This window comes from Ornithorhynchus anatinus, chromosome 5 (genome assembly GCF_004115215.2).
Source record: "Ornithorhynchus anatinus isolate Pmale09 chromosome 5, mOrnAna1.pri.v4, whole genome shotgun sequence".
NCBI classification, from domain to species: Eukaryota; Metazoa; Chordata; class Mammalia; order Monotremata; family Ornithorhynchidae; genus Ornithorhynchus; species Ornithorhynchus anatinus.
The window spans coordinates 59,237,726-59,265,680 of NC_041732.1; the positions used below are offsets into that span (position 1 = coordinate 59,237,726).

Consider the following 27,955-nt stretch of genomic DNA (forward strand, 5'->3'; position numbering starts at 1 on the left):
CGGGAACAATCTCCAACCAAGAGGAGGAAGGAGGTTTATCCCTCCCCTTACTGGATTTAAAGCAATGGTATGTGCTGAAATAGATTTATCAGATCCAAGCCTAACATGACAGATTTCATTAGAGAAGCAACATGGTCTGGTGAAAAGAGCCCGGGCCCCAAAGTCAGAAGACCTGGGTTCTAATCTAGGCTCCACCACTTGTCTGCTGTGTGACTTTGGTCTGGTCACTTCACTTCTCTGTGCCACAGTTCCCTCATTTGCAAAATGGGGCCCCAATACCTGTTCTGCCCCCTACTCAGACTGGGAGCCCCACGTGGAACCTGATCATCATTTTTTAATGGTGTTCGTTAAGCGCTCACTATGTGCCAGGCAATGTCCTAAGTGTGGGAATAGAAACAAGCTAATTAGGTTGGACACAGTCCATGCCCCGCATGGGGTTTACGGTCACAATCCCCATTTTACAGAGGAGGGAACTGAGGCAGAGAGAAGTAAAGTGACTTGCCCAAGCTCACTGTGAGCAGAGAAGGTCACTGTTGTACTTTCCCAAGCCCTTACTATAGTGCTCTGCACACAGTAATTGCTCAATAAATACGACTGAATGAATGAACTGGATCAGGATCAGAAACCATGTCCTCTGACTCCCAGGCCCAAGCTCCATCCACTAGGACACACTGCGTAAAGAAGCGGCATGGCATAGTGGCTAGAGCACTGACCTGGGAGTCAGAAGGTCATGGGTTCTAATCCTGGCTCTGTCACTTGTCTGCTGCGTCACCTTGGGCAAGCCCCTTCACTTCTCTGGGCCCCAGTTACCTCACCTGTAAAACAGGGATTGAGACTGTGAGCCCCATGTGGGACAGGGACAATGTCCAACTCAATTTGCTTGAATCCACCCCAGCACTTTGTACACTGCTTAGTACATAGTAAGCACTTAAATACCATAATTATTATTATTATCTACTCCAGAGCTTAGAACAGTGCTTGGCACGTAGTAAGCGCTTAACAAATGCCACTATTAATGTTATCGTTGTTGGATTCCCCGTGCTTCAGATCTGCCCACGTAGATGGTGGCGAATGGCTTGCTGAGGCTTTACAAAGAGGCCTGGGAATCTCCTAGGGTACGTTAAGTGCGGACCTGGCTAGGAAAGGAGAGTTTCTTTCTGCCCAGATAGTTTGGGAAGAATGCGATTGAGGGCCAGAGGCCTGCTACTGGATTCTGTTCCTGTGTCTCCACAGATTGCCAGGGGATCATAGAAGACATCGTCCTGCTCGGAGCTCCGGTGGAGGGAGAAGCCAAGCACTGGGAGCCGTTTACAAAGGTGGTGGCGGGCAAGATCATCAACGGCTATTGCAGGTGTGTCTCTGAGTTTCTTGGCTTTCATTCATTCCTGGAGGGTTTATGACTCTCCGTTATGAGGTAGAGGCCCATCTGTGTATCTAAGGTATGATCAGTGATAATTATTGAGTGCTTACTGTGTGCAGAGCACTCCACTTAGCTCTCGGGAGAGTACAATATAACAGAATTAGCATCTTACAATCTAGAGGGGGAGACAGATATTAATCTGAATGTGAATATCAACGAACCTCCACCCCCCCCCCCCCGGATAAGTGCGAGAGAAGAAAAAAGGGAAAATTTCTATGCTGAGGTAGATAGCCTGGGTTATTCAGATATCCTGTCTATATACCGTTAGATGACAGTTAAAAATGGAGTGAATTTTGAGCAGGTCACATTACAAAGAGGGAGAATGGAAACCGGCAGTAGGCACTATGGTTAGGAAGAACAGTAAGAGGTGGTCTTTTCATGCAGCCCATGTGGAAGAGATTGTCAGATATACCCACAAACTTTGAAAAATATCACAGAAAGGACCATTATCGCTGAAGAACCCCCCAGATCTTTGGAGAACAATCCTTACCTAAACTCCCTCCCTTTTCACATCCAACAGACCACTGTTGTCCCCATCTTCAAAGCTCTTCTGAAATCACATCTCCTCCAGGAGGCCTTCCCTGATTAATCTGTAATCTCCCCACTTTATATACCCCGAACCGCCCCCGCAGGGCCACTTCAGCACTTCCCCATCATCCAAACTTTTGGGAACTCTCATCCCCCCTCAAACATTAATGCTCGTTTCCATATCTCTATACTCTATTACTTTTTCCTGTGATGATTGATAAGGGTGACTGTGGTATTTTGTTAAGCGTTTGCTATGTGCTAGGCACCGTATGAAGCGCTGCAGTGGATTACAAGCAAATCAGGTTGGATAAAGTCCCTGTCCCACATGGAGCTCCTAGTCTCGATCCTCATTTTACAGATGAGATAACTGAGGCACAGAGAAGTGAAGTGACTCATCCAAGGTCACACAGTAGACACACGGTAGAACTGGGATTAGAACCCAAGCCCATGCTGTCTTCACTAGGCCATACCGCTTTTCCTCTGTGTAGTTTATTTTAGTACCTGTCTCCCCCAATAGATTTTTAAGATCCTTGAGGTCAGGGACCACGTCTACTAATTCTTTTGTACCTTCCCACAAGCTTAGTACAGTGCTCGGCAAATAAAAGACACTCAATAAGTACTTTTGATTATGCTTGGCACATCTACTCATACGTACACATAGTCAGACACCCACACGCATATTGTACATTCACAGTCTGTCAGAAGACCGTTCGAAAACAGCGTCTTTTTTAGACGGCTGCAAGTCAGGTTAGCCTGTTCTAGTTACTATATCATTTGAGGACTGTGTTTTCTAAATGTCTCATCTTGTCTTTAAATGATTTCGTCTGTCCTCCTACCCCCATTTCAGGTCAGTAGAATAAGCAGCATGGCTCAGTGGAAAGAGTATGGGCTCAGGAGTCACAAGTCGTGGGTTCGAATCCCAGCCCTGCCACTTGTCAGCTGTGTGACTTTGGGCAAGTCACTTCACTTCTCTGTGCCTCAGTTACCTCATCTGTAAAATGGGGATGAAGACTGTGTGTCTCACAGAGGACAACCTGATTACCTTGCATCCCCCCCACCAGCGCTTAGGACAGTGCTTGGCAGTCAGTAAACTCTTAACAAATGCCATCATTATTATTATTCTCCTCACATATCGCACCTAGTAAAGTTGTGTCGAGACAAGGATCGCCTCAAGGATTTTAAAGGATTATCAAATCACTTTTCGCCTTTCACATTCTCGAGCATTTCCTCCACCAGCGCTTATGTGACCTTCGGTCTGCTCTGGAAAACAAGACCAGGGTGCTATGGTGAACCTCCTCAAAGAGTCAGCCCTTAGAACCCAAATAATCTACTGAGTCCAGAATCACTATTATCAGTAATAATAATAATAAAGATGGTATTTGTTAAGTGCTTACTTTGTGCCAAGCACTGTTCTAAAGCACTGGGGTAGATACAAAGTAATCACGCTGTCCCACATGGGGCTCACAGTCTTAATAATGAGCTACTCTGTGGACAATCAATCAATCAATCAGTGGTATTTATTATGGTTCTTGTACTTGTTAAACGCTTACTATGTGCCAAGCACTGTCCTGAGCACTGGGGTAGATACGAGTTAATCGGTTGGACACAGTTCCTGTCCCACATGGGGCTCACGCTCTTAGTCCCCATTTTACAGATGAGGTAACTGAGGCCAGAGAAGTGAAGTGACTTGCCCAAGGCCACACAGCAGACATGTGGCGGGGCTAGGATTAGAACCCAGCTCCTTCTGACTCCCGGCTTATGCTCTATCCACTAAGCCATGCTACTTCTGTGTTTATTATTTACTTATCTATTGAGCGCTTACTGTGTGCAGAACATTGAACTGAGTGCTTGGAAGAGTACAGTATAACAGAGTACTGCACCGAGCTTGCAGTCTTGAGGGGAAACAGGTTATCTGTTCTCATTACAAAGACCCTTTTGATTTTGGAGTTTGGTGGCTTTTTTCCTGGTGGCAAGACAATGGCCACAACACAGTTTCTCAGTTCCTCTGCTGGAGAGTGGGGAGAGGGAGAGAGACTAGAGAGAGGGTGCTCTGTTTATATTAGAAAATGAGATTTTTTTTGTCTGTTTTAGCAACAAAACCACTAAGAGAAAATAATTGAAATGAAACATAGCTTTATTAAGCCCATCCGTTTTCTGGAATTTGGGTGCCAAGGACTTTGACTATCATTTGTTTTTCAATCAATCAATCATATTTATTGAACGCTTACTTTGTGCAGAGCACTGTACTAAGCGCTTGGAATGTACAATTTGGCAATGGATAGAGACAATCCCTGCCCAACAATGGGCTCACAGTCTAAAAAGGGGAGACAGACGGCAAAACGAAACAAGTAGCCGGTATTTACCGCCAAAGGGACCACGACAGTGCTGGGCCACAGTGCCATAAACTGGCAGACCTTGTTAGTCGCTGTCCCTCTTCAACAGGGACATATGGAGCACACAGTGTTTAGCACGCAGTTAGTACCCTCAATGGGTACTGTGAAGCATCTGCCAGAGGCAATATCCTTTCTCTCAATCAAGCTTGCATTTTTGCAGCTTGGGTTTTCATCCCCCTGCCTGGAAATATTAGAACTCTGTGCCCAAATCTACCATCAGCCAGAAAGCCAACTCTGGATCTCTGAAGCCAGTCACCTGGCTCTGAGGTCCATTCAGCAAGTGTGAGTTCGGCCACTTCACATTGTTCTAGTGTTCGATTAGCTTCATTCTGAAATAGTCCCCCTCTGGCCTGAGAAACAAGATATATAGTCAGTCAGAAATCTGACACTTTCTAGAACTGAAAATTGGTAGATTTTTGATGGTGGCCAAACCTGGTAATGAAGATGTTCAAATTCCTATTGGAGATGAGAATGAGATCCGGGGACGGAAGAGGAAGAAGAAAATCTATTCCTGAGGTACCTTCTGCCTGGGAATTACATTTCCCAGAATCCTGGGAAGTACTGTGGCCTAGTGGAAAGGACGTGGGCCTGGGAGTCAAAGGACCTGGATTCTACTCCCAGCTCTGCCACTTGCCTGCTGGGTGACCTTGGGCAAGTGCTTAACTTTTCTGTGCCTCAATCAATCTTTCAATCAATTGTATTTATTGAGTGCTTACTGTGTGCAGTGCACTGTGCTAAGCACTTGGGAGAGTACAATATAACCGAGTTGGTGGACACATTCCCTGCCCACAGCAAACTTAGTTCCTTCATGTGCAAAATGGGGATTCAGTACTTGTTCTCCCTTCTACTTAGAATGTGAGCCTCCTGTGGAACCTGATTATACCATATCTACCCAAGCACATAGGAACATAGGAAGTGCTGAGCAAATACCATTCATTCAGTCGTATTTATTGAGTGCTTACTATGTGCAGAGCACTGTACTAAGCACTTGGGAAAATACAATAAACAGTGACAATCCCTGCCCATGACAAGCTCACAGTATAGAGAAGGAGAAATAGATACAAATACAAGTAAATAAAATTATTCATTCAATAGTATTTATTGAGCACTTACTATGTGCAGAGCGCTGTACTAAGCGCTTGGAATGAACAAGTCGGCAACAGATAGAGACAGTCCCTGCCGTTTGATGGGCTTACGGTCTAATCGGGGGAGACGGACAGACAAGAACAATGGTAGAGATATGTATATATGTGCTATGGAGTTGGGAGTGGGGAAGAGCAAAGAGATAAATAAAATTACAGATATATTCATAAGTGCTTTGGGGCTAAGAGAGGGAAGGAGCAAAGGGAGCAAGTCAGGGTGATGCAGAAGGGAGTGGGAGATGAGGAAAAGTGGGGCTTAGTGTGGGAAGGCCTCTTGGAGGAGATGTGCTTTCAAGAAGGTTTTGAAGCGGAGTAGAGTGGTTGTCTGTCGGATTAGAGGAAGGAGGGCATTCCAGGCCACAGTAAAATTATTATTGTTATCATTTTCTGGGAATGAAGGCCAATCAGAAAACTGGATGGAGCCTTTTAGATTCAGAAGAGGAAACTCCGACTGGTACATTCTCTCTCTCCCGCTCTCTAGCTCTCCCTTTTTCCCCTTCATTCTCCTTCTCTTTCCCATCGCCTCTCTTTCTTTGACTTCTTTGTCTCTCCTTCTCAGCTTCCTTCTCTTCTCCTTTTGGAGCACACTCATAACCATACTGAATGTCCTACCCTTGGGCCAATTTATGGATGTGCAGGCTCTAACCGTGCCTGCGAATCTAAGGAAGTTTTCTCTCTACAGTATTCACATCAGTTTATGGATTTATCAGAACCTGTGTATGTAGGGTTGTGTAGGCATTTGGATCTGGTTCAGTTCACATCCTTTTTTCTTGGTATGCCTAAGTTTGGGGATTGCTGGGGAAATGTCCAAAGATACCCTAAACTTCTGTCAGGTTCCCTTCCCTGATATCCTCACTTATGGGTTTATCAAAACTTATATATGTAGGAGTGCATTTGGCTCTAGTTTAGTTCACTCAATGTTTCTAAGTTTGGAAGTATGGGGGAATGTCCAAAGATATCATGAACTTCTAGCAGCCTCCTTCCCTTGCTTATGGGTCTAACGAAACCTGTATATTTAGGGCTATGTAAGCATTTTAATTCAGTTTACCGTCCTTTTTCTCAATGTGCCTAGGTTTGGAGAGATTTAGGGAAATGTCCAAATATACCATGAACTTCTATCGGCTCCCTTCCCCGATATCCTCGCTTATGGGTTTATCAGAACTGTGTATGTAGGGGTGAATAGGCATTTGGATCTGGTTTAGTTCACCCCCTTTTTCTCGGTGTTTCTAAGTTTGGGAGTGCTGGAAAAATCTCTGAAGATATTGTGAACTTCGGTTGGGTGCCTTTTACTGATATCCTCGTTTATGGATTTATCAAAACCTGTATATGTAGGGATGTGTAGGCATTTGGCTCTAGTTTAGTTCACCCTTTTTTCTCTGTGCGTCCAAGTTCGGGGAGTACAGGGGAAGTGTTCAAAGATATCATGAACTTCTAGCAGGCTCCTTCCCCGATATTCTTACTTATGGGCCTATCAAAACCTGAATATGCAAGGGTGTGTAGCATTTGGATTTAGTTTAGTGCACCCCTTTTTTTCTTGGGGTGTCTAAGTTTGGGGAATATTAGGAAAATGTCCAAAGATACAATGAACTTCTGTCAGGGTCCTTCCCTGATATCCTCGCTTATTAGTTTTGTCAAAACCTGTATTTGTAGGGATATGTAGGCATTTTTATCTAGTTAATTTACCCCCTTTTTTCTCTGTATGTCTAAGTTTGGGAGTACGGGGGAAATGTCCAGAGGTACCATGAACTTCTGTCAGGTTCCTTCCCTGATATGCTTGCTTATCAAAACCTGCATATGTAGGGATGTATAGGCATTTTGAGAAGCAGCGTGGCGCAGTGGAAAGAGCCCGGGCTTTGGAGTCAGGGCTCATGAGTTCGAATCCCAGCTCTGCCACTTGTCGGCTGTGTGACTGTGGGCGAGTCACTTAACTTCTCTGTGCCTCAGTTCCCTCATCTGTAAAATGGGGATTAAGACTGTGAGCCCTATGTGGGACAACCAGATTCCCCTGTGTCTACCCCAGCGCTTAGAACAGTGCTCTGCACATGGTAAGCGCTTAACAAATACCAACATTATTATTATTATTATTATTTGAATCTGGTTTAGTTTACCCCCTTTTTTCTCGGTGTGTCTAAGTTTGGGGAGTGTTGGGAAAATGTCCAAAGATACCATGAACATCTGTCAGTTTCCTTTCCCTATATCCTCACTTGGTCAGCTCTCACTAAAAGCCCCATGGATGGTAATTGCAGTCTGGGGCTTGGAATCATGTCTGAGACATCTTAAAGAACACAGAGTCTCACAAACAGGCTCAGGAAACAAAGATTCTTGCTGGTTTTAAAAGACAGGAACCACAGATTGTGGTCTGAACATACTGTAACCTTAGGAGCATGTTTTAGTTAGAATAAATAGAATCTGTTTCTAATCAGTATAATTACGAATGAATACTAAAAAGCATGATGGTACTATCTGGAAGGGAGGGATAGAAGCAAAATAGATTCTGCAATTAAGCTTGGCCCCGGATGGAGAAATCTGAACGTTTGCAGCCTTTAGATATGTGGATTTTAGATATTTTTGTAGCTTCCCAGTTTAGGATAGCCATAGGAGAGAGCAATTCATCTTGAGAAATAGCAGCAGCACCTTCCTTCTTGGATCAAATCCAGACCAGAACCACACTCCTTGCAGACAGGGTGTTCAAGCTCCCTTTCAAGTGCCTTGAATGAAAACTGGTGTTATTTCCCCCCAGCGTACACCGACCAGCGTGCACTGCAGCGGATGATAGAAAAGGCCACAGTTCCGCTCGTTACTCAGAAGCCTGAGTTGGGGAGATAGCTCTCTCTCTCTTCTCCCAGAAGCTATCAACGATTAGCCATTTGTGTGTATAATTGAATTGGTGGCGGAGAATTGTGTTTATCAATGTGGAGCAAAGCAATTTCAGTTTCCTTCAGTGCAGAAAGGATATTGAGTTGTGAAATGTTAAAGTCTTTTAATAGTTTCACAGCTTGCCTAGGCTGAAAAATAAAGGTGGCTCTGTCCTTGACTGTGGAGGGGATCTGATCGGGAATCTTGGCTGCTTGGGTTCCAGAGGCAAGGAAAAATTGGCTCCATAGGTCCCTCTGGTTCAGGGAACAAGATTTGGGATATTACTATTAATAATAATGGTGGTATTTCTTAAGCACTTACTATGGGCAAAGCACTGTTCTAAGCACTGGAGGGATACAAGGTGATCAGGTTGTCCCACGTGAAAGTCACAGTTTTAATCCCCATTTTACAAATGAGGGAACTGAGGCACAGAGAAGTGAAGTGACTTGCCCAAAGTCACCCAACTGACAAGTGGCGGGGCCAGGATTAGAACCCATGACCTCTGACTCCCAAGCCTGGGCTCTTTCCACTGAGCCATGCTGCTTCTCTAATAATTACTACTGATATTACTACTAATAATAATTATTATTGTTATTATATTTGTTAAGTACTTATTATGTGCCAAGCACGGTACTAACTGCAGGGGTAGACAAAAGATCATCAGATTGGACATGGTCCCTGCCCCCATATGAGGCTCCCGATCGAAGCAGAATGAAGAACAGGTATTGAATCCCCATTTTGCAACTGAGAGAACTGTGGCACAGAGAAGTTAAGTGACTTGTTCAAGTTCACACAACAGACAAGTGGCAGAGTTGGGATTAGAACCCAGGTCCTCTGACTCCCAGGCCTGGGCTCTTTCCATTAGGCCACATTGCTTTTTTGTGTGTTCTCAAAACCAGGTGCTAAAGTCTTCGGTCACTGGATTTGGAGTACCCAATCAGGGGACAATGGAATATAATAATACTAATACTACTACTAATAATAATAGTAATGTTGGTATCTGTTAAGTGCTTACCATGTGTCAAACACCGTTCTAAGCGCTGGAGTAGATACAAGGTAATCGGGTTGTCCCACGTGGGGCTCATAGTCTTCATCCCCTTTTTACAGATGAGGTAACTGAGGCACAGAGAAATTAAGTGACTTGCCCAAGGTCACAGAGCTGAAAAGTGGCAGAGCTGGGATTAAAACCCACGACCTCTGACTCCCAAGCCTGTGCTCTTTCCACTAAGCCACGCTGCTTCTCAATAGGTGGGAATATCACATCCCTTGGTGTGGTACCCGGAGTCAGGCCTTATACCACGTCAAAGATGAGATTCAATCCACTAGTGGTATTGATTGAAGACTTACTATGTGCAGAGCACTGTACTGAGTGCTTGGGCGAGTATATTACAACTGAACTAGCAGACATGTTCCCTGCCCATAATGAGCTTACATTCTAGAGAAGCCATCCCTCTGCAGCTCCTTCTTGCATGACCATAAGGTCAGGTGAGTCTGGGTTCCATTAAAATCTCCACAGAGGCACTGGAGTCATTCATGGAGACGCTGGAATCATAAGGACGGGTGAAGACCCGGGGTTCAAGACAGATTTTTTTTTTAAAACAACTGAGGTACCAACTTTTCATCTTGAGGGGGCAGAGATTTTAGGTGGAAGATAGAGATGGCAGAAGATGTAATTTCAGAAGGGTTTTGAAGACAGGGAGAACTATGTTCTGCCAGATGTGAAGGGGCAGCAGTTCCAAGCAGAGAGCAGGGGGGGAGTGAGAAGTCTGTGGTGAGTGAGAGGAAACTGAGGCACAGGGAATAAGTTGGCTTGAGAGGGGCAAAACGTGTGAGCTGGAGTTCAGTGGGATAGAAGTGAGGACAAGTAGTTGGGGAAGGGCTGGTTGGGGGCGGGATGAGGACGGAGGAAAGCAGGAGAGGGGAGATTAAGCAGGCAGACAATCTCCTTTCGAGAAATAGCCACAGAGGATGAGAGATTGGGGGTCGGGAGGGAATTGAAAGAGAGATTTGGGGGAATGCACACCTGATTATTTGGATTTTGTCTGAAAATTGGCACTTGAACAGGGTCAAGAGAGTGGGGGAGCGGGGCACTCAGGGATTCAGGAAGGAATTAAATGTCAGGGAGAGTTGGTGGGTAATAGATATGGGAAGAGGTGGAAGAGAAGCAGTATCCTCTATTCTGCAACCTCGTTATGGGCAGGGAATGTGTCTATTAATTCTGTTGTACTGTACAGTCCCAAGTGCTTAGAACAGTGCTCTGCACATAGTAAGTGCTCAAAAAATACGATTGATCGATTGTTGAGCAGAGGAGAGGACAGTTATGGGGTGGGGGGGGACCCCATCTTCCCAAGATTTATACCAGTCAGTAAGGGTTAGGTTTTCCTTGAGGTTCCACCAACTCACTGGCTTTCTCTCCTCTTCCTTTACACCATCTCCTGCTCCCAGACCCTTCTCCAACCATTATGAAGCTCAGGAAGTTGGCTCTGCACACTGCTGTGGACAACTTTTCAGGAGGCCTCCAGAGAAAATAGGGGGAAGAGGAAGAGAAATGGTGTTTTTTGAACACCTACTGAGAGCAATGCACTTTACTAAGCACTTGGGAAGACATGAGGCATGTGCTTTTCCCAAAAGGAGCTTATAGTCTAATAGGGCATTCAGACCAAAAGAAATTACAGTCAAACCAGAAGAAATACGAGAAGCAGCACGACCTAGTGCAAAGAGCATAAGCCTGGGAGTCAGAGGACCTGGGTTTTAGGCCCAGCTCTTGCTTGTTGTGTCACCTTGGGCAAGTCACTTATCTTCTCTGTGCCTCGGTTCTCCTGTTCTCCCTCCTACTTAGCTGTAACCCCCTTGCAGGACAGGGGCTGTGTCCAACCTGATTAACTTGTGTCTATCCCAGTACTTAGAACAGCATTTGACATATAGTAAGCACTTAACAAATACCATCAAAAAAAAAACCAAAAACCACATGGAATGTTCAATTGAATTATGCATATTATACCCAAGTGCTGAGGATGTAAGCTTGTTTTGGGCAGGGAATATGTCTACTAACTCTATTGTAATGCACTCTCCCAAGCATTTAGTACTGTGATCTGCACACCATAAGCGATCAATAAATACCACTGATTGATAAGTAAATGCAAGAGATGGCTATAGTTGGTTCATTCAATCATATTTATTTATTCAGTGCTTATTGTGTGCAGAGCACTGTATTAAGCACTTGGGAGAGTACAGTACAACAATAAACAGACAAATTCCCTGCCTACAACAAGCTTACAGTCTAAAGGCATGACTCGGGGGCTCCCAGAACATGCCCCAGGCTGTCTGGTTGGCTAGGGGTAAAGCAAACCTGTGACTCCCAGCAGACTCTGGAACCCCTGACATGAGATCCTTCTAGCAGAGTCCCAGAAACCCTCGGGCCTCCACTTCTGGCCCATTTATGGTTCCAAAAGGCAGGGACCGGCTAGCGGGCTGTGGCGGGAGGCCCATTAGAACATCTCCAAGGAGTTGGCACCACTGGACCCTGAAAGCATGGGGACGTGGGAGGACAGGGGGCAAATTGATCCAGAAATCTCGAGCTGCTCCTGGGGGAGAGTCCAAATCCATGTTGTCTGCAGCTAAGCCACATTCCATGGCTCTGCCCTTCCCTTAGGGAAACAGCATGACGTAGTGGATAGACTATGGGCCTAGGAGTAAAACAGTCATGGGTTCTAATCCCAGTTTTGCCACTTGTCTGCTGTGTGGCCCTGAGCAAGTCACTACACTTCTGTATGCCTCAGTTACCTCATCTGTAAAAGGGGATTAAGACTGTGAGCCCTATGTGGGATAGGGACTGTGTCCAACCCAATTTCTTGTACCTGCCCCAGTGCTTAGAACAGTGCCTGCACATAATGTTGGTATTTGTTAAGCGCTTACTTTGTGCCAAGCACTGTTCTAAGCGCTGGGGGAGACACAGGGGAATCAGGTTGTCTCACGTGGGGCTCACAGTCTTCATCCCCATTTTACAGATGGGATAACTGAGGCACCGAGAAGTGAAGTGACTTGCCCAAAGTCACACAGCCGACAAGTGGCCGAGCTGGGATTCAAACCCATGCCCTCTGACTCCAAAGCCCGTGCTCTTTCCACTGAGCCACGCTGCTTCTCTGCGTGCTCTTAACCAATGCCATAATACTAATTATTATTATTAGGAAGTCCATCTTTTGTCCTTTCTCAGTTCAGCTCCTCCAATCCCCTGATCCCTACACCTCTTCACTAGGTAGAGCAATTCACCTGTGACCAGGAGAAACAGCTTGCTGACTTTGTTCAGTGACAGAAACTTCTCTGGGGAAGAACCCTGGAAAAAAATGATGGGGTTTTTTTCTTGGCAAAATGCAACAAACTGGAGTTCGGTTTCTTCAGATTCTATTCCTAGGACCAGCTTTGTGCCTTGAGAATTCCCTGCAAGTGACGTATCACCAGTAAACAAGAGTTTTGCTTCCTCTTGGGGAGAATCACATTCAAGAAACAGCAAGAAAAGATTATGTGGTCCAAATGAGTAATGCACTCTTCCTCCAGGAACTGAATTCTGTATTCATCAACAATCTATTTGCCTGGGGAAGAGGAGCCTCTGAAGAGCTATAAACACTACCTTCAAATCTCTAAGGGGATGTGGAGAATCATACGGCATTGATCTCTATTTTTTATGTTTGTTAAGCACTTATTATGTGCCAGGCACTGTACTGAGCACTGAGGTAGATACAAGCTAATCAGATTGGACCCAATCCATGTCCCACATGGAGTTCACAATCTTAATCCCCATATTACGGATGAGGGAACTGAGGCACAGAGAAGTTTATGTGCTTTGGTCACACAGCAGACAAGTGGCATAGCTGGGATTAGAACCCAGGTCCTTCTGATTCCCAGGCCCGTGTTCTTTCCACTAGGCCACACAGCTTCTCTAACTTAAAAACGTTTCAGCTGAATCAGAGGAAAAGGGAATGGTCCTGAAGAGCAGTGGGAGGGGTTTGAGGAAACGCTCGCTTTTTTCTCTGAGGGCAGGGTGACCGGGTGGAGAAACCCTGCCCATTAAGAGGAAGCCACTGCAGTGAAGAAGGCTCCCATCTGGTCCCAGCAGGAGATTAAGAAAGGCTGCAAGAGCAAGGGAGAGCCAGAATTTCCTTGGAAGAGTCCTGTTGCAGCCTAGCGGGAGGCTAGAGGACCCAGCTTCGTTTTCTTTTAGGGCAGACTTTTGTTTGACAGAGAGTTGTTCAATCCCAGGAGGGGAGCCTTCCCGTGAAATGCCACAGGATTACAAGATTTCTTTTCTGGAATTTTCCACCTAAATCAGTCAATCAGTCATTATCGAGCGGCTACTGTGTGAAGAGCACTGTACTAAATGCTTGGGAGAGTACAACAGATTTGGTATTCACGTTCCCTGCCCACAAGGAGCTTACAGCCTAGAGGGGAAGATGTACATTAATATACCTAAATACATTATGGATAAGAACATAAGTACTGTGGGCTGAGTGCAAAGTGAATACCAAGGGCCCAGAGGATACGAATCCAAGTGCGGGAAGCAGTCATCTGTGATACGAATGGGGATTTCTTAACTTCCCCAGTAAATCATTCATTGGGATTTATTGAGTCCCTATTGAGTGCAAAAGACTATATTAAGTGCTTAGTACAGTGCTTGGCACATAATGAGTGCTGAACAGATACTATAATTAGTATTGCCTTGAGTTTGAATAAGGTTCTTGTCTTTCAAAGCACTTTTAACACCCCTTATATCCCATATTATACTCACAACCTCTCTGGGGGGGGGTAAAGATTACCATCCCCATTTCACAGATGAAGAAACTGAGGACACAGAGTAGGCTAGAGCGAGAGAGCAGGGGCTAGAACCCAAGTCTCCTGACTCTTTCCTTAAGGGTAAGCTGGCCGACTGACTGACCGCCCTCTCTGCCTCAGCTTCCCTGTCTGAAAAAAAGAAGAAAATAACACTAACCTCTCTCACAGACCCACTGTGCGCTATAATGACGACAACGAAGTATCCGCAGGCTGCTCAATACTGAGTCACTTTAGTCATCTCCCTAGGTGCTGGCTGAGGCGAAAACTCAGTCGAGATTTATGCGGGTTTGGGTGGGTGCGCCCGTTCTCTCTCTCCTCTCATCTGCCTTGTTCTCGGTAAGGCTCTCTGTGACTAAGCTTTCCCACGACATTATACGTTTCTCTCCCTCTCCGTGCTTCCTCCTAGGGGAGACTGGCTTCTGAGTTTTGTGTACCGGACCTCCTCCGTGCAATTTAACGTGGCCGGCCTGCAGCCCGTCGACCTGAATGACAGGAGGATGGTTAACGTGGACCTGTCATCCGTGGTGAGTCGTCCCTCCTCCCCTTCACTCACCAGTCGGTTCCACCACATCGCAGGGTTTCGTTACGTGTCACGGACTGAACGCGGTAGGCAACGTAATAATAATAGAATGCGAGAGCAGGATGAGGAAATGTTCTTCCGGCAACATAGTAATAACGTTAATAATATTCACGGTACTTGTTAAGCGCTATATGTGCCAGGCACTGTTCTAACCGCTGGGGTAGATACAAGTTAATCAGCTTGGACACAGTCCCTGTCCCACATGGGGCTCACATTTTTATCCCCAATTTACAGATGAGGTAACTGAGGCGCAGACAAATGAAGTGACGTGCCTAAGGTCACGTCACTTATTTTAACGTCTGTTTCCCCATCTGTAGGCTGAAGGCTCCTTGTGGGCAGGGATCATGTCTACCGATTCTGCTGTATCGTCTTTTCCCAAGCACTTAGTACAGTGCTCTGCACATACTAAGCACTCAATAAATCCCAATGATTGACTGATTGAGCAGTCAGTCATATTTAATGAGCACTTACAGTGTGCAGAGCACAGTAGTAAGTGTTTGGGAGAGTACACTATAACAATAAACGGACACAGTCCCCGCCCACGACGCACTTACAATGACTTACAGTGCAACAGCCAGAAGTAGAGAAGACCACCAGTGGGGAAGGTTTTTTTACCAAAAGATAATAATAATAATAATAACTGTGGTATTCATTAAGTACTCCCTACGTGCCAGGCATTGTACTAAGTGCTGGGGTGGATGCAGGCAAATCAGAATGGACACCGACCCTGTCCCACATGGGGCTCCCACTCTCAATCCCCATTTTACAGATGAGGTAACTGAGGCCCAGAGAAGTGAAGTGACTTGCCCAAGGCCACACAGCAGACGAGTGGCAGAGCTGGGATTTGAACGCGTGACCTTCTCACTTCCCAGCCTGTGCTCTATCTACTAGGCCATGCTGCTTCCCCTCACCTTGGGCATCGGGGCAGTGGGCAGTTTCAGCCTGAGCAGTGAAAATAACGAGCTGACATGGGCACCGAAAACGGTTGCGCCCACCGGAGCAGCTGTCCTATCAGCTGCCTGTGGATCAATGGTGCCACAAAACAGCATCACAATTATGCTGTGATCATTTGGATCACATATAATAATAAAGTTGGCATTTGTTAAGCGCTTACTATGTGCAAAGCACTGTTCTAAGCGCTGGGGAGGATACAGGGTGATCAGGTTGTCCCACATGGGGCTCACAGTCTTAATCCCCATTTTACAGATGAGGTAATGAGGCCCAGAGAAGTTAAGTGACTTGCCCAGAGTCGCACAGCTGACAAAGCGGTGGAGGCAGAATTTGAACCCATGACCCCTGACTCCCCAGCCCGTGGTCTTTCCACTGAGCCACGCTGCTTCTGTGGCCACAGTAAGCGCTCCATAAATACGACTGAATGACTGACTGACAGTCGGCTCTATAATCAGTTTCATTGAACAGGTTCTCGGTCCCCAAATCTCCAAAACTGGACGGAGGCCTGTCCACCATTTTGGACAGAAAACTCCATCGGTGCCCAGACCCGGTGGTCGGAGCACTTAGGTTCCAATGGGGACTCCTCTGCTTGTCTGCTGGGTTGTCCGTGAGCACATCGTTTAATTTTTCTGGGCCTCAGTTTCCTCATCTGGAAAAGGGGGATTCAGTACCTGTTTGCCCTTATATTTAGACCGGCGAGCCCCGTGTGGGACAGGCACTGGGTGTCTGACCTGCTTATCTTGTATCTTCCCCCAGTGCTTAGCACAGGGTTTGGCACATCACAAATACCACAATTATTTCTATTACAATGAATGGACCGTGCACTATAGTGTCCCCTAGTGGTCTGAAACTGGTAATGCTCCTCCCTAAAACACTATTTTTATTTATTTATTGGTAATAAAAATGTATTACCAAGAAACACACCCAGTTCTTGGGCACCATATTCTTGCAAAAATTACTCTTTTGTACTCCCCAATTCCAATGTCTCATGCTTGTTCACAAGCTATTTCATCCAACACCATAGCTAACACACACGTGTGTGTGTTTGTGGGAGTGTGTGTACCCCAGCCCCCGGCTGTCTGAGCTGAACCCCTGGGCTCGCTCATCCCGGCTCACTAAGGATCAGTCAGTCAGTCAATCAGTGGTATTTACTGAGTGCTTATGGTGTGGAAAGCACTGTTCTAAGTGCTTAGTACAACACAGTAAGTGCATCCTGTACTAAGCACTGCTGAGGGAAGATAGAGCATGGGCCTGAGAGTCAGAAGGACATGGGTTCTAATCCCGTCTCCGCCACTCGTCTGCTATGTGACCTCGGACAAGTGCCTTCTCTGTGCCACAGTTACTTGGTCTGGAAAATGGGAATGAGTCCCACGGGAGACAGTGACTGTGTCCAACCCGATTTTCTTGTATCCACCTCAACATTTAGTACAGTGCCTGGCACATAGTAAGGACTTTATAAATACCACAGTTATTATGATTACTACTAAGCACTTGGAAAAGTACAATACAACAGAATTGATAGACACAATCCCTGCCCCCATGAAGCTGAGAGTTTCTATTTGAAGCTGAAAAATCCCCAAAATAGTGTCTTTCTGGCCTATTCAATCTATTTGAAACCTCTCCCCTCCCAGCCCTCATCTCTCCTACAATCCCCCGCCTGTTCTTCACCCCCTAATGCTCAAAATGAAAAGTTGGCACCTCTGCATGGAGCCGGGGGTTGCTTGAGTAGAGCTTTGCCGAAGTGGTGTCCCTCCCACATTGATTAACGTGTTCTGCTCCGTAATTCCGATTTGGATTGCCCCTGCCGTCTTCTCCTTGCCTCTTCCTCATTTTCATTCTCTATTGGCCTCGTTTATCTAAATCTGTCACTGGATAACAAATGAAATGCCCACCCACTCACCCCTCACTGCTAGGAAAACCCCCCCCGCCGCGGCTTACAATGTAACCGATTGGTTCAGCGCCTTATGCTGTCTCCCGTTACCGAGGCTGAGCGAGTAATTACATCGAAACAGATCAGACCGATTGCTGTTTGTTCAAATGAGGAGTGGACCCTGTATAGCAACAACCGGGGAATATTGGAGAAAAGTTTTGGAAATTTAGGACAGACTAAAGACGGCAGGCTTCTGTAACAGCATGGTGACCACCCAGAGATTGAAGAGGGATGAGGTGTTTTGCAATGAAACGGGAAACGGGGAGGAAAAAGGCTCTGAAGCTATTGGAGGTGACCCTGAATCCAAGTGGAATCTGAGGGCCTAAACCAAATTGAAGGTGTGAAGGGGAACAAAATCCAATGCAGGGCACCTCCATCTAATGCTTGTACTTAAATCTATCCCAAGTCGCGCAAGAGTTCACCCTCACCTGTTTATTATTATATTGAACTCTCCAAGTGCTTAGTTCAGTGCTCTGCACACAGTAGGTGCTCAATAAATACGATTGATAGACTACTCTCATGCTTTCTGACTCCAAATACCCTCCCAGCTGCTCAGCGGAAAGAGCCCAGGCTTAGGAGTCAGAGGTCATGGGTTCTAATCCTGGCTCTGCCGCTTGTCAGCTATGTGACTTTGGGCAAAGTCACTTAACTTCTCTGTGCCTCAGTTACCTCATCTGTAAAATGGGGATTAAAACTGTGAGCCTTAAGTGGGACAACCTGATTACCTTGCATGCCCCGCCCAGCGCTTAGAACAGTGCTTTGCACATAGGAAGTGTTTAACAAATACCATCATCATCATCACCATACCTCCAGTTCATAATAAATCTTCACTGCTTTCAGCCTGGTCAAATTTGAAATATTCAAAATACATACCAATTCAGGACAGTACTTCATGGGGCCAGGGAATTCAGTCGATCAATCAGTGGTATTTAATGACCACCACTTGTGGACAGAGCACTTGGGAGAGTCCAATAGAATTAGTTGACAGACTCCCTGTCCTAAAAGAGAATACAGTTCAGCGGGAGTGTCAGACACTAAAATAATCTACAGAGGACAAAGGAAGGGGGATATGAGCATACATTTTTTATCATTATTATTATTATTATTGTCATTATTATATTTGTTAAATGCTTACTAGGGAAAATACAAAATAATCAGATCAGACACAGTCCCTATCTCACATGGACTTCACAGTGTAATTAGGAGGAAGAACAGGCATTGAATCCCCATTTTACAGATGAGGAAACTAAAGCACAGGGAAGTTAAATGACTTGCCCACAGTCACACAGCAGGCAACTGAAGAGACGAGGTTAGAACCCAAGTTTTCTGACTCTCAGACCCACGTTCTTTCACTGGGCCATGATGCTACCCCTGTTTAAGTTAGTTCTTAAATAAAAGGTATGTAAGATAAGTGTAAAAATGTTACAGAAGGTTGTGACTACTTTAGTGCTTAGGTGGTACAGAAGTGGTGGAGAGGTAGTAAGAGGGAATATAAGCTTGGGAAATGAAAGGAAATCGAGAAAGGCCTCTTGGAGGAAATGGGATTTCGGAAGGGTTTTGACATGTCAGTGGGGAAAGCTGTGGTCTGCTGAATTTGAAAGGGGAGGAAATTCCAGGCAGAGGGGAATGTGGGCAAGAGGTCAGTGGCGGGAAAGTTGAAAACAAGGCACAGAGAGTCCACTTGAGAGGAGCAACAAGTATGAACTGGATTGTAGTAGGAGAAAAAGTGGATATATGGGAGGGAGAGTTGATTGCCTTGAAGCTGATGGTCAGGAGTTTCTACTTGATGTGGGGAAGAATGGGTAGCCCTTCAGGCTTTTGAATACATATGCAAAATGACACCGTGGAAAAATGGTCTGGGTGGCAGAATGAAGTATGGACTGGACTGGGGAGAGACTAGAGGCAGGAGCCTGCCTGCTGCCTGCTAGACTGTGAGCCGCTTGTTGGGTAGGGATTGTCCTTATCTGTTGCCAAATTGTACTTTCCAGGTGCTTAATATAGTGTTCTGCACACAGTAAGTGCTCAATAAATATGATTGAATGAATGAATGAGGTCAGCAAAAGGCTGATGTAATAATCAAGCCGGGATTTAAGCAACCTAAAGCAATCAAGAAAAATTGACAGGGTACCTGAAGAACACGATTTGGTTCTGGGATGGAGGCCCAAGTAAAAGGAGAAATACCATCCCTATCATCTAGAAACTTACAGTTCACTGTGATAGACAAGGCAGGCCGACTACATTGAACAAATTAGCACATTAAAAACTCGGCATTGGCAGGAGTTAATTTGGGGAAGAGGCTTGGAGAGTGGGTAGAGTGATAAATAAGAAATGTGGTATTTGTTAAGTGCTTACCATGTTCCAGGCACTATACTAAGCCTAGGGGTAGATACAAGTTTATCATGTTGGGCTCAGTCTCTGTCCCACTTGGGGCTCACAGACTCAATCCCCATTTTACAGATGAGGTAACTGAGGCACAGGGAAGTGAAGTGATCTGTCCAAGGTCACACAGCAAACAAGTGGCAGAACCGGGATTAGGACCCATGACCTTCTGACTCCCAGGCCTGTGGATTATCCACTCTGCTATAGAGTGAATTTGAGGAAGCTTGGCTCTTGGACCCCTGGAATCTTTTGCTTCAGATTTTTCCTTGATAAAATGAAGAAGATGCCAACAACCCAGAACGAGCCTCTAAGAAGTTGAACGTTATTGTTCAACTGAATCAACTACCAAATGTCATGAGAACATACAGTGGCCTCTGGGCCAGTTCTGCAGGTCTCTGTGCCACTAAAATCATTGGTTGCCCTGTGCCATATTCCTTAGGAGATTAATATATGTTAAATCCATCCCCTACCCAAGCACAACAGGAGGAAAAGGTCACTCTTTCTTTCAAAGAACGTATTCCCACTGGGTTACTTCCTTGTAAAAGCCAACAAAAGAAGCTCTGTGCAGAATACAGTATTTCTCCTACATCATGGTAGTTGTATTCTTGCAACCCTGTGTTATCCAGAAATGATGATGTGTCAACAATTGTTTCACTGGAAAATGAGGGGATAAGAAGAAGATGGTTTGAAAACAGTTGGCAAGTGAAATTCAAGGAATTATCTTGTCGTGGATTATTACATTTTAGTGTTTCTCTGACATTTCTTTGAAACTTATCTGACACCAGTGGTCTTTAGCACTCACAGGGAACCAATTTGCACTGTTGAAAAACCAGTTTCTAGAAAACAGTATTAAATACTTGCTCTTGATTCCCCTTGCAGTGTTAATGAAGGACTAAAAACAGCTTCCACATGATGCTGTCGTGCTTGAAACAGCATTCCAACCAGTGGTATTTATTGAGCAGTTACTGTGGGCAGAGCACTGTACTACTAATCATGCTATGAACTTATGGTAACCTTTTCCCCCTATTCTTCCATCACAGTCTATCCAAACTGTGTTTACGTGTTGTAACAGAAATGACTGTATACTTCAGTGAACATGAATAAGCCCAAAGCTGTGCTGACCCCTTAAAGCAGGGTGGCCTAATGGCTAGAGTACAGGCCTGTGAGTCAGATGGACCTGAGTTCTAATCCCAGCTCCACCACTTGTCTGCTGTGTGACCTTGGGCAAGTCACCTCACTTCTCTGTGCCTCAGTTCCCTCATTTGTAAAATGGGGATTAAGACTGTGAGCCCCCTGTGGGACCAGGACTGTTTCCAAACTGATTAGTTTTACCTGCCCCAGTGCCTGGCTCATAGTAAGCACTTACCTGCCTTAAAAAAAAACAAATGTGCAAGCCCACATTAAAATATTTTCCAGGCCACATTCCCCCAGGAGGGACAGTAGTAGTAAAATAAGCCTAATTGGCCTTTTTTGTGCCTCACATGACCCAAAAGGTTAAGAAACTATTTTCATATCCAACCTAGAGGGCATGGCTATTTCCTTCTTCTTAAATCTGATTCCTTTTAATCATTCTAGGATAGAGGCGAAACAGCTCAGAGCTTCCCACACGGAGCCTATCTCCAATAAGGAATTTGTCGAAAGCACTAGCAATTCTCCTGCCTTCTCTTCAAAAGCCTTTAATTTCTCACGCATTTGAATGTGAATCGAACACTCTTAGTTCTCTTGTCCCTCTTGAGACTGCCACAAACCCGGCAGGATCCTAGTTGAAGCTTATTAGGTCTTTATTGTATTAAAGACACCTTAAGTAAGGTGGTGCTTTCCTCCTCTGGTAATTAGGTGTGATTAGAATTCCCTTTGTGCTTACCCTGTTATTTTCCTAGAAAAATCACAGTTCTTGGTTGGAGAGTTTCAGTTAGATTCTATTAGCTGGCAAGTTTTCCTGGTGCCTTTTTAAAGAGGTGAGACTGTTTTAGGACTGTTCTTTTCCCCTGTGGTGCACCACTGCATCATAGAGCCCTTCTCTACGTATAAGATGATTTCCAAAGGCTTGATGATTTCTGCTGGTCAATGTTTTTTTTTTTTCCAAAATGACCCCTGGGGCTTGTTGCCCACAATCTCCTTCTGGTGTGGATTCCTGGACGGGAACCTCCAAGAGCCACAACAACATCGGTCTGGCCTATGGTACTTGTTAAGCGCTTATTATGTGTCAAGCACTGTTCTAAGCACAGGGGTTGATGCAAGTTAGTCGGATTGGACATAGTCCCTGTCTCACGTGGGGCTCTTGCTCTTAACCCCCATTTTACAGATGAGGTATCTGAGACCCAAAGAAGTTAAGTGACTTGTCCAAGGCCACGCAGCAGAGGTGTGGCAGAGCCGGGATTAGAACCCAGGTCCTCTGACTCCCAGGCCCGTGCTTCTCCAAAAGTCCGAGATCCATTGAGAAGCAGAGTGGCCCAGTGGAAAGAGCCCGGGCTTGGGAGTCAGAGGTCGTGGGTTCTAATCCTGGCTCTGCCGCTTGTCAGCTGTGTGACTTTGGGCAAGTCACTTGATTTCTCTGTGCCTCAGTTACCTCATCTGTAAAATGGGGACTAAGACTGTGAGCCCCACGTGGGACAACCTGATCCCCTTGAATCCCCCCAGCACATTAGAACAGTGTTTTGCGCATAGTAAGCACTTAATAAATGCCATCATCATTATTATGATCTCCATTCATTCATTCAATAGTATTTATTGAGCGCTTACTATGTGCAGAGCACTCTACTAAGCGCTTGGAATGAACAAGTCGGAAACATATAGAGATAGTCCCTGCCGTTGACGGGCTTACGGTCTAATCGGGGGAGACGGACAGACGAGAACGATGGCGATAAATAGAGTCGAGGGGAAGAACATCTCGTAAAAACCGATGGCGACTAAATAGAATCGAGGCGATGTACATCTCATTAACAAAATAAATAGGGTAATGAAAATATATACAGTTGAGCGGACGAGTACAGTGCTGAGGGGATGGGAAGGGAGAGGGGGAGGAGCAGAGGGAGATGGGGGGAAAAGAGGGTTAAGCTGCGGAGAGGTGAAGGGGGGACGGTAGAGGGAGTAGAGGGAGAAGGGGAGCTCAGTCTGGGAAGGCCCCTTAGAGGAGGTGAGTTTTAAGTAGGGTTTCGAAGAGGGGAAGAGAATGAGTTTGGCGGAGGTGAGGAGGGAGGGCGTTCCGGGACCGCGGGAGGACGTGGCCCGGGGGTCGACGGCGGGACGGGCGAGACCGGGGGACGGCGAGGAGGCGGGCGGCGGAGGAGCGGAGCGTGCGGGATGGGCGGTAGAAAGAGAGAAGGGAGGAGAGGTAGGAGGGGGCGAGGTGATGTAGAGCCTCGAAGCCTAGAATGAGGAGTTTTTGTTTGGAGCGGAGGTCGATAGACAACCACTGGAGGTGTTTGAGAAGGGGAGTGACATGCCCGGAGCGTTTCTGCGGGAAGATGAGCCGGGCGGCAGAGTGAAGAATAGACCGGAGCGGGGCGAGAGAGGAGGAAGGGAGATCGGAGAGAAGGCCGACCCAGTAGTCTAGCCGGGATATAACGAGAGCCCGTAGCGGTAAGGTAGCCATTTGGGTGGAGAGGAAAGGGCGGCCCACGTTCAGCAAAGCAAGAAGCTGCATGGTGTAGTGGATGGAGCACAGGCCTGGGAGTCAGAAGGTCATGGGTTCTAATCCAGGCTCTGCCGCTTGTCTGCTGTATGACCTTGGGCAAGTCACTTCACTTCTCTGGGCCTCAGTTCCTCCTCTGTAAAATAGAGATTAAGACTGTGAGCCCCATGTGGGACAGGGACTGTGTCCAATCTGATTAATTTATATCTACCCCAGAGCTTAGTACAGTGCCTGGCACAGAGTTAGTGCTTAACAAATACCATTATTATTATTATTATTATTATGCAAAGTGACTTGGCCAGACAGCAGACAAGTGGAGGAGCCGGATTTAGAACGCAGGTCTTTCTGACTCCCAAGCCCATGCTCTATCCGCTAGGCCCTGCTGCTTCTCAACCTAAGGGCTTAATTCTCAGATCACAAGGAGAGAAAAGAGGAAGGTTGGGGGCCAGGCGAACTAGATTCTATTGCTTACCATTTACTAATTATACAGGCTTCAGTAAATACACAAACTTCCACAAATGCACAGCAACATTCTGTAAACACACAAGCTTTCTTGGTCCTAAGCAAATTAGTCATGATTCACCAGGTGGTCAGAGGAAACTGCACATCAGAGCGGGTCAACCAAGCAGCTGAGCCAGGAAAAGAAGCACCTTAGCCTAGTGGATAGAGCATGGGTCTGAGAGTCAGAGGATCTGGGGGATTAAAACTCCGCCACTTGTCTGCTGGGTGACCATGGGCAAGTCACTTCACTTCTGTGCCGTAGTTACCTCATCTGGGGAACTGAGGTATAGAGAAGCGAAGTGACTTGCCCGAAGTCACACAGCATTCGTTCATTAAATCATATTCATTTTACTTATTTACTGTGTGCAGAGCACTGTATTGAGCACTTGGGAAAGTACAATACAACAATAAATAGATACATTCTCTGCCCACAACTAGCTTACAGTCTGGGGGTGGGGAAGACAGGCATTAATATAAATAAATAAATTACAGATTTGTACATCAGTGCTGAGGGGCTGGGAGGGAGAAAGAACAAAGGGAGCAAGTCAGGGTGATGCAGAAGGGAGAGGGAGAAGAGGAAAGGGGGACGTAATCAAGGAAGGTCTCTAGGAGACGTTCCTTCAATAAGGCTTTGAAGGCGAGAGGGAGAGTAACTGTCTATCGGATTTGAGGAGGGAGGGCGTTCCCGGCCAGAGGCAGGACGCGCGAGCTAGGGGTCAGCGGTGTGATAGATGAGATTGAGGTACGGTGAGAAGGATAACATTAGAGGAGCAAGTGTTCGGGCCTGATTGTAGTAGGAGAGCAGTGAGGTGAGGTGGAAGAAGGCAAGGTGATTGAATGTTTTAAAGCCAATGGTGAGGAGTTGTTTGATGTGGAGATGGATGGGCAATCACTGGAGTTTTCTGAGGAGTGGGGGAAACGTCTCCTAAACGTTTTTGTAAAAAAATCAGAGTGAAGTACGGACTGGAGTGGGGAGAGACAGAAGGCTGGGAGGTCAGCAAGGAGGCTGATGCAGAAATCCAGGCGGGATAGGATGAGTGATTGTGTTAACAGGGTAGCAATTTGGATGGAGAGGAAAGGGAAGATTTTAACAATGTGAAAGTGGGACCGACGGGATTTAGTGGCAGAGCCGGGATTAGAACCTAGGTCTTTCTGACTCCCAGGCCTGTGCTCTATCCATTTGGCCACCCTGCTTCTTTCCCACCCCTTACTCACCCCCTCCATCCTGTCTAGAACTCCCTCCCTCTTCAAATTCTCTAACCTACAGCTCACCCTGTGTTCAAAGACTTTCTGAAATCACATCTCCTCCATGAAGCCTTCCCAGATTAATTCTCTCGTCTCCTCATGGAAAGAGCACGGATTTGGGAGTCAGAGGTCATGGGTTCGAATCCCGGCTCTGCCAATTGTCAGCTGTGTGACTGTGGGCAAGTCAGTTAACTTCTCTGTGCCTGTTACCTCATCTGTAAAATGGGGTTTAAGACTGTGAGCCTCATGTGGGACAAACTGATTACCCTATGTCTACCCCAGCACTTAGAACAGTGCTCTGCACATACTAAGCGCTTAACAAATTACCAACATTATTACCACCTCACCACTTCTGCTCCAAACACCTGTAACACTTCTTTACATATCAATTCACATCCCAAACAACTCCAGCACGCACTCATCGACATCGTTTTTCCTCCTTCCCCCTATTGTAAATCATTTTCAAGTCTGCCTCCTCAACTAAATCATAAGCTCCTTGAGAGATGGATTGTCTAATCAAATCAGTTAATGGTATTATTGAGCACTTGCTGTGTGCATTAATCATTCTACTGTTCTCTTCCACAATAATCAATCATTTATTGAGCACTTACTGTGTGCAGAACACTGTACTAGCATGGCTTAGTGAATAGAGCACGGGTCTGGGAGTCAGAAGGTCATGGGTTCTAATCCTGGCTCCGCCACTTGTCTGCTGTGTGACCTTGGCCAAGTCACTTCACTTCTCTGGGCTTCAGTTACCTCATCTGTAAAATGGGAATTGAGACTGTGAGCCCCATGTGGAACAGGGACCGTGTCCAACCCGATTTGCCTGTGTCCACCTAGGCGCTTAGTACTATGCCTGGCACTTAGTAAGAGCTTGACAAATGCCTTCATTATTATTATTATTACTAAGCACTTGGGAGAGTACAATATAACAGCGTTGTAGACAGGTTTCCTGCACACAGTGAGCTTACAGTCTAGAGGGGGAGGTTTGAACCATGTGATTGACTGATTGATTGATTTAATTGTAGGGTCTTTCTCCACCCATCTTCCCTCTCTTCTCCAAGGGAAAATTCCTAAAGAAATTCTCTTTCCTTCACCCCATCTATCTTCTTCCTGACCAAATACCATCTCAAACCAACTATGTCCTAGGTGCTGGCAGTCCACACCAGAAGAATTAGAACAGGCAGAGGGAAAAAATAGGCATCTCACCCACCCTACCCCCACCTCCACCCCTCTGCGCCGGGGCCTGGGTTTACAGGGATGGAATCCAACCAGGAGATCTTACCATGACCCCTAGGGTGGAACTAATCTCCCCAGTGCAGTTTTTCCAGCTTAGTTTTTAAAATTCCCACAGTTGGGGGAAAGCCTCCCATCTCCCCTATTTCTCAGTACACTCTCAGCGCAGTTCCAGAGGAAAAGACCCACCCATTATCTCCACTGTGATCTTAATCCATTTTCATTGGATTAAGCTCTCTCTCAGCTCTCATTTTCACTTGATTAGACGCCCCGAAATGAAAGGATTGCTTTCCTGACCACCTCAGCTCCCCCGACAGATGACCACAGGGAAATAGCTCCCAAGCCGTGGGGGCGGAACATTTCCTAGATCCTATTGGTTTTCGGAACTGCTAATCCAGGACGGGGGTCACGGGCAACAGCAGGAGCTGGGCCTTTTCCAGTGCGGTCGTGGAGCGGCTAGCACAGCTTCCCCACCTTTCTGGCCACCTGGTTCTGCAAACTCCCATCTCTGCCAACCCCCCAGGTTTCAAACCCCTCACCGGGCCAGGAGAAGGAACTCTTCCAGAGAGGGGGAAGGCCACGGGCAAGAGGTCAGGAGCGAGACAGAGATGGGAATGAGGCAGTTAAGTAGATTAGTCTTAGCCTGGGAGCTCCATGGGGACAGGGAATGTGCCCGACCTGATAATCTTGTATCTACCCTGGCGCTTAGCACGGTGCTTGGCAAAGAGTAAGTGCTTTACAAATACTATCATCATCTTCATCGGTATGGGAGAGTGAGAGCACTGCCCATTAAATCTTTCCTTTTCCCAGACTTCTCTACCTACTTTACGTTGTTGAAACAGAACAGTCGATGTCTATATGGCACTCAGAACACCACAGAGAGAGGTACTAGACACATATTCTTTGAAGGGTCTCACTTTCTAGAACTTTCTGGAGCTTTGTGGGGCTTTAAGAACTTCCTAACTCACTTACCCTTCCCTTTCAACCCACCACCCAGCCTTCTGAGAGCAGGATGGCTTCACTTAACTGTAGGGGAGGCTGCTAGGCCTCTCTTTTTTATGGTATTTGTTAAGTGCTTACTATGTGCCAGAAACTCTACTGAGCACTCGGTAGATACAAAGTAATCAGTTTGGACATAGTCCCTCACAATCTTAATCCCCACTTTACAAACGTGGAAACTGAGGCATAGAGAAGTGAATTGACTTGCCCAAGGACACACAGCAATAAGTGGCAGAGCCAGGATTAGCCTCCAGATCCTTGTGACTCCTAAGCCCATGTTCTATCCACTGGGCCCATGCTCCTTCTCCAAGGCTCTTCTTTGGTCGTCCTTTACC

General features: G+C 46.2%; 1 protein-coding gene across 5 annotated transcripts in view; it reads left to right on the forward strand.

Annotated features, from left to right (window-relative positions):
* TMCO4 (transmembrane and coiled-coil domains 4) overlaps positions 1 to 27,955 on the forward strand; it is a 134,393-nt gene that overhangs the window by 100,611 nt on the left and 5,827 nt on the right. For all 5 annotated transcript variants that reach the window (XM_039912052.1, XM_039912051.1, XM_039912054.1 and 2 more), the window contains 2 exons: positions 1,234 to 1,351; positions 14,572 to 14,689. In XM_039912052.1, coding sequence (XP_039767986.1) covers positions 1,234 to 1,351; positions 14,572 to 14,689 — 236 coding nt within the window. The remainder of the gene's footprint in view (positions 1 to 1,233; positions 1,352 to 14,571; positions 14,690 to 27,955) is intronic.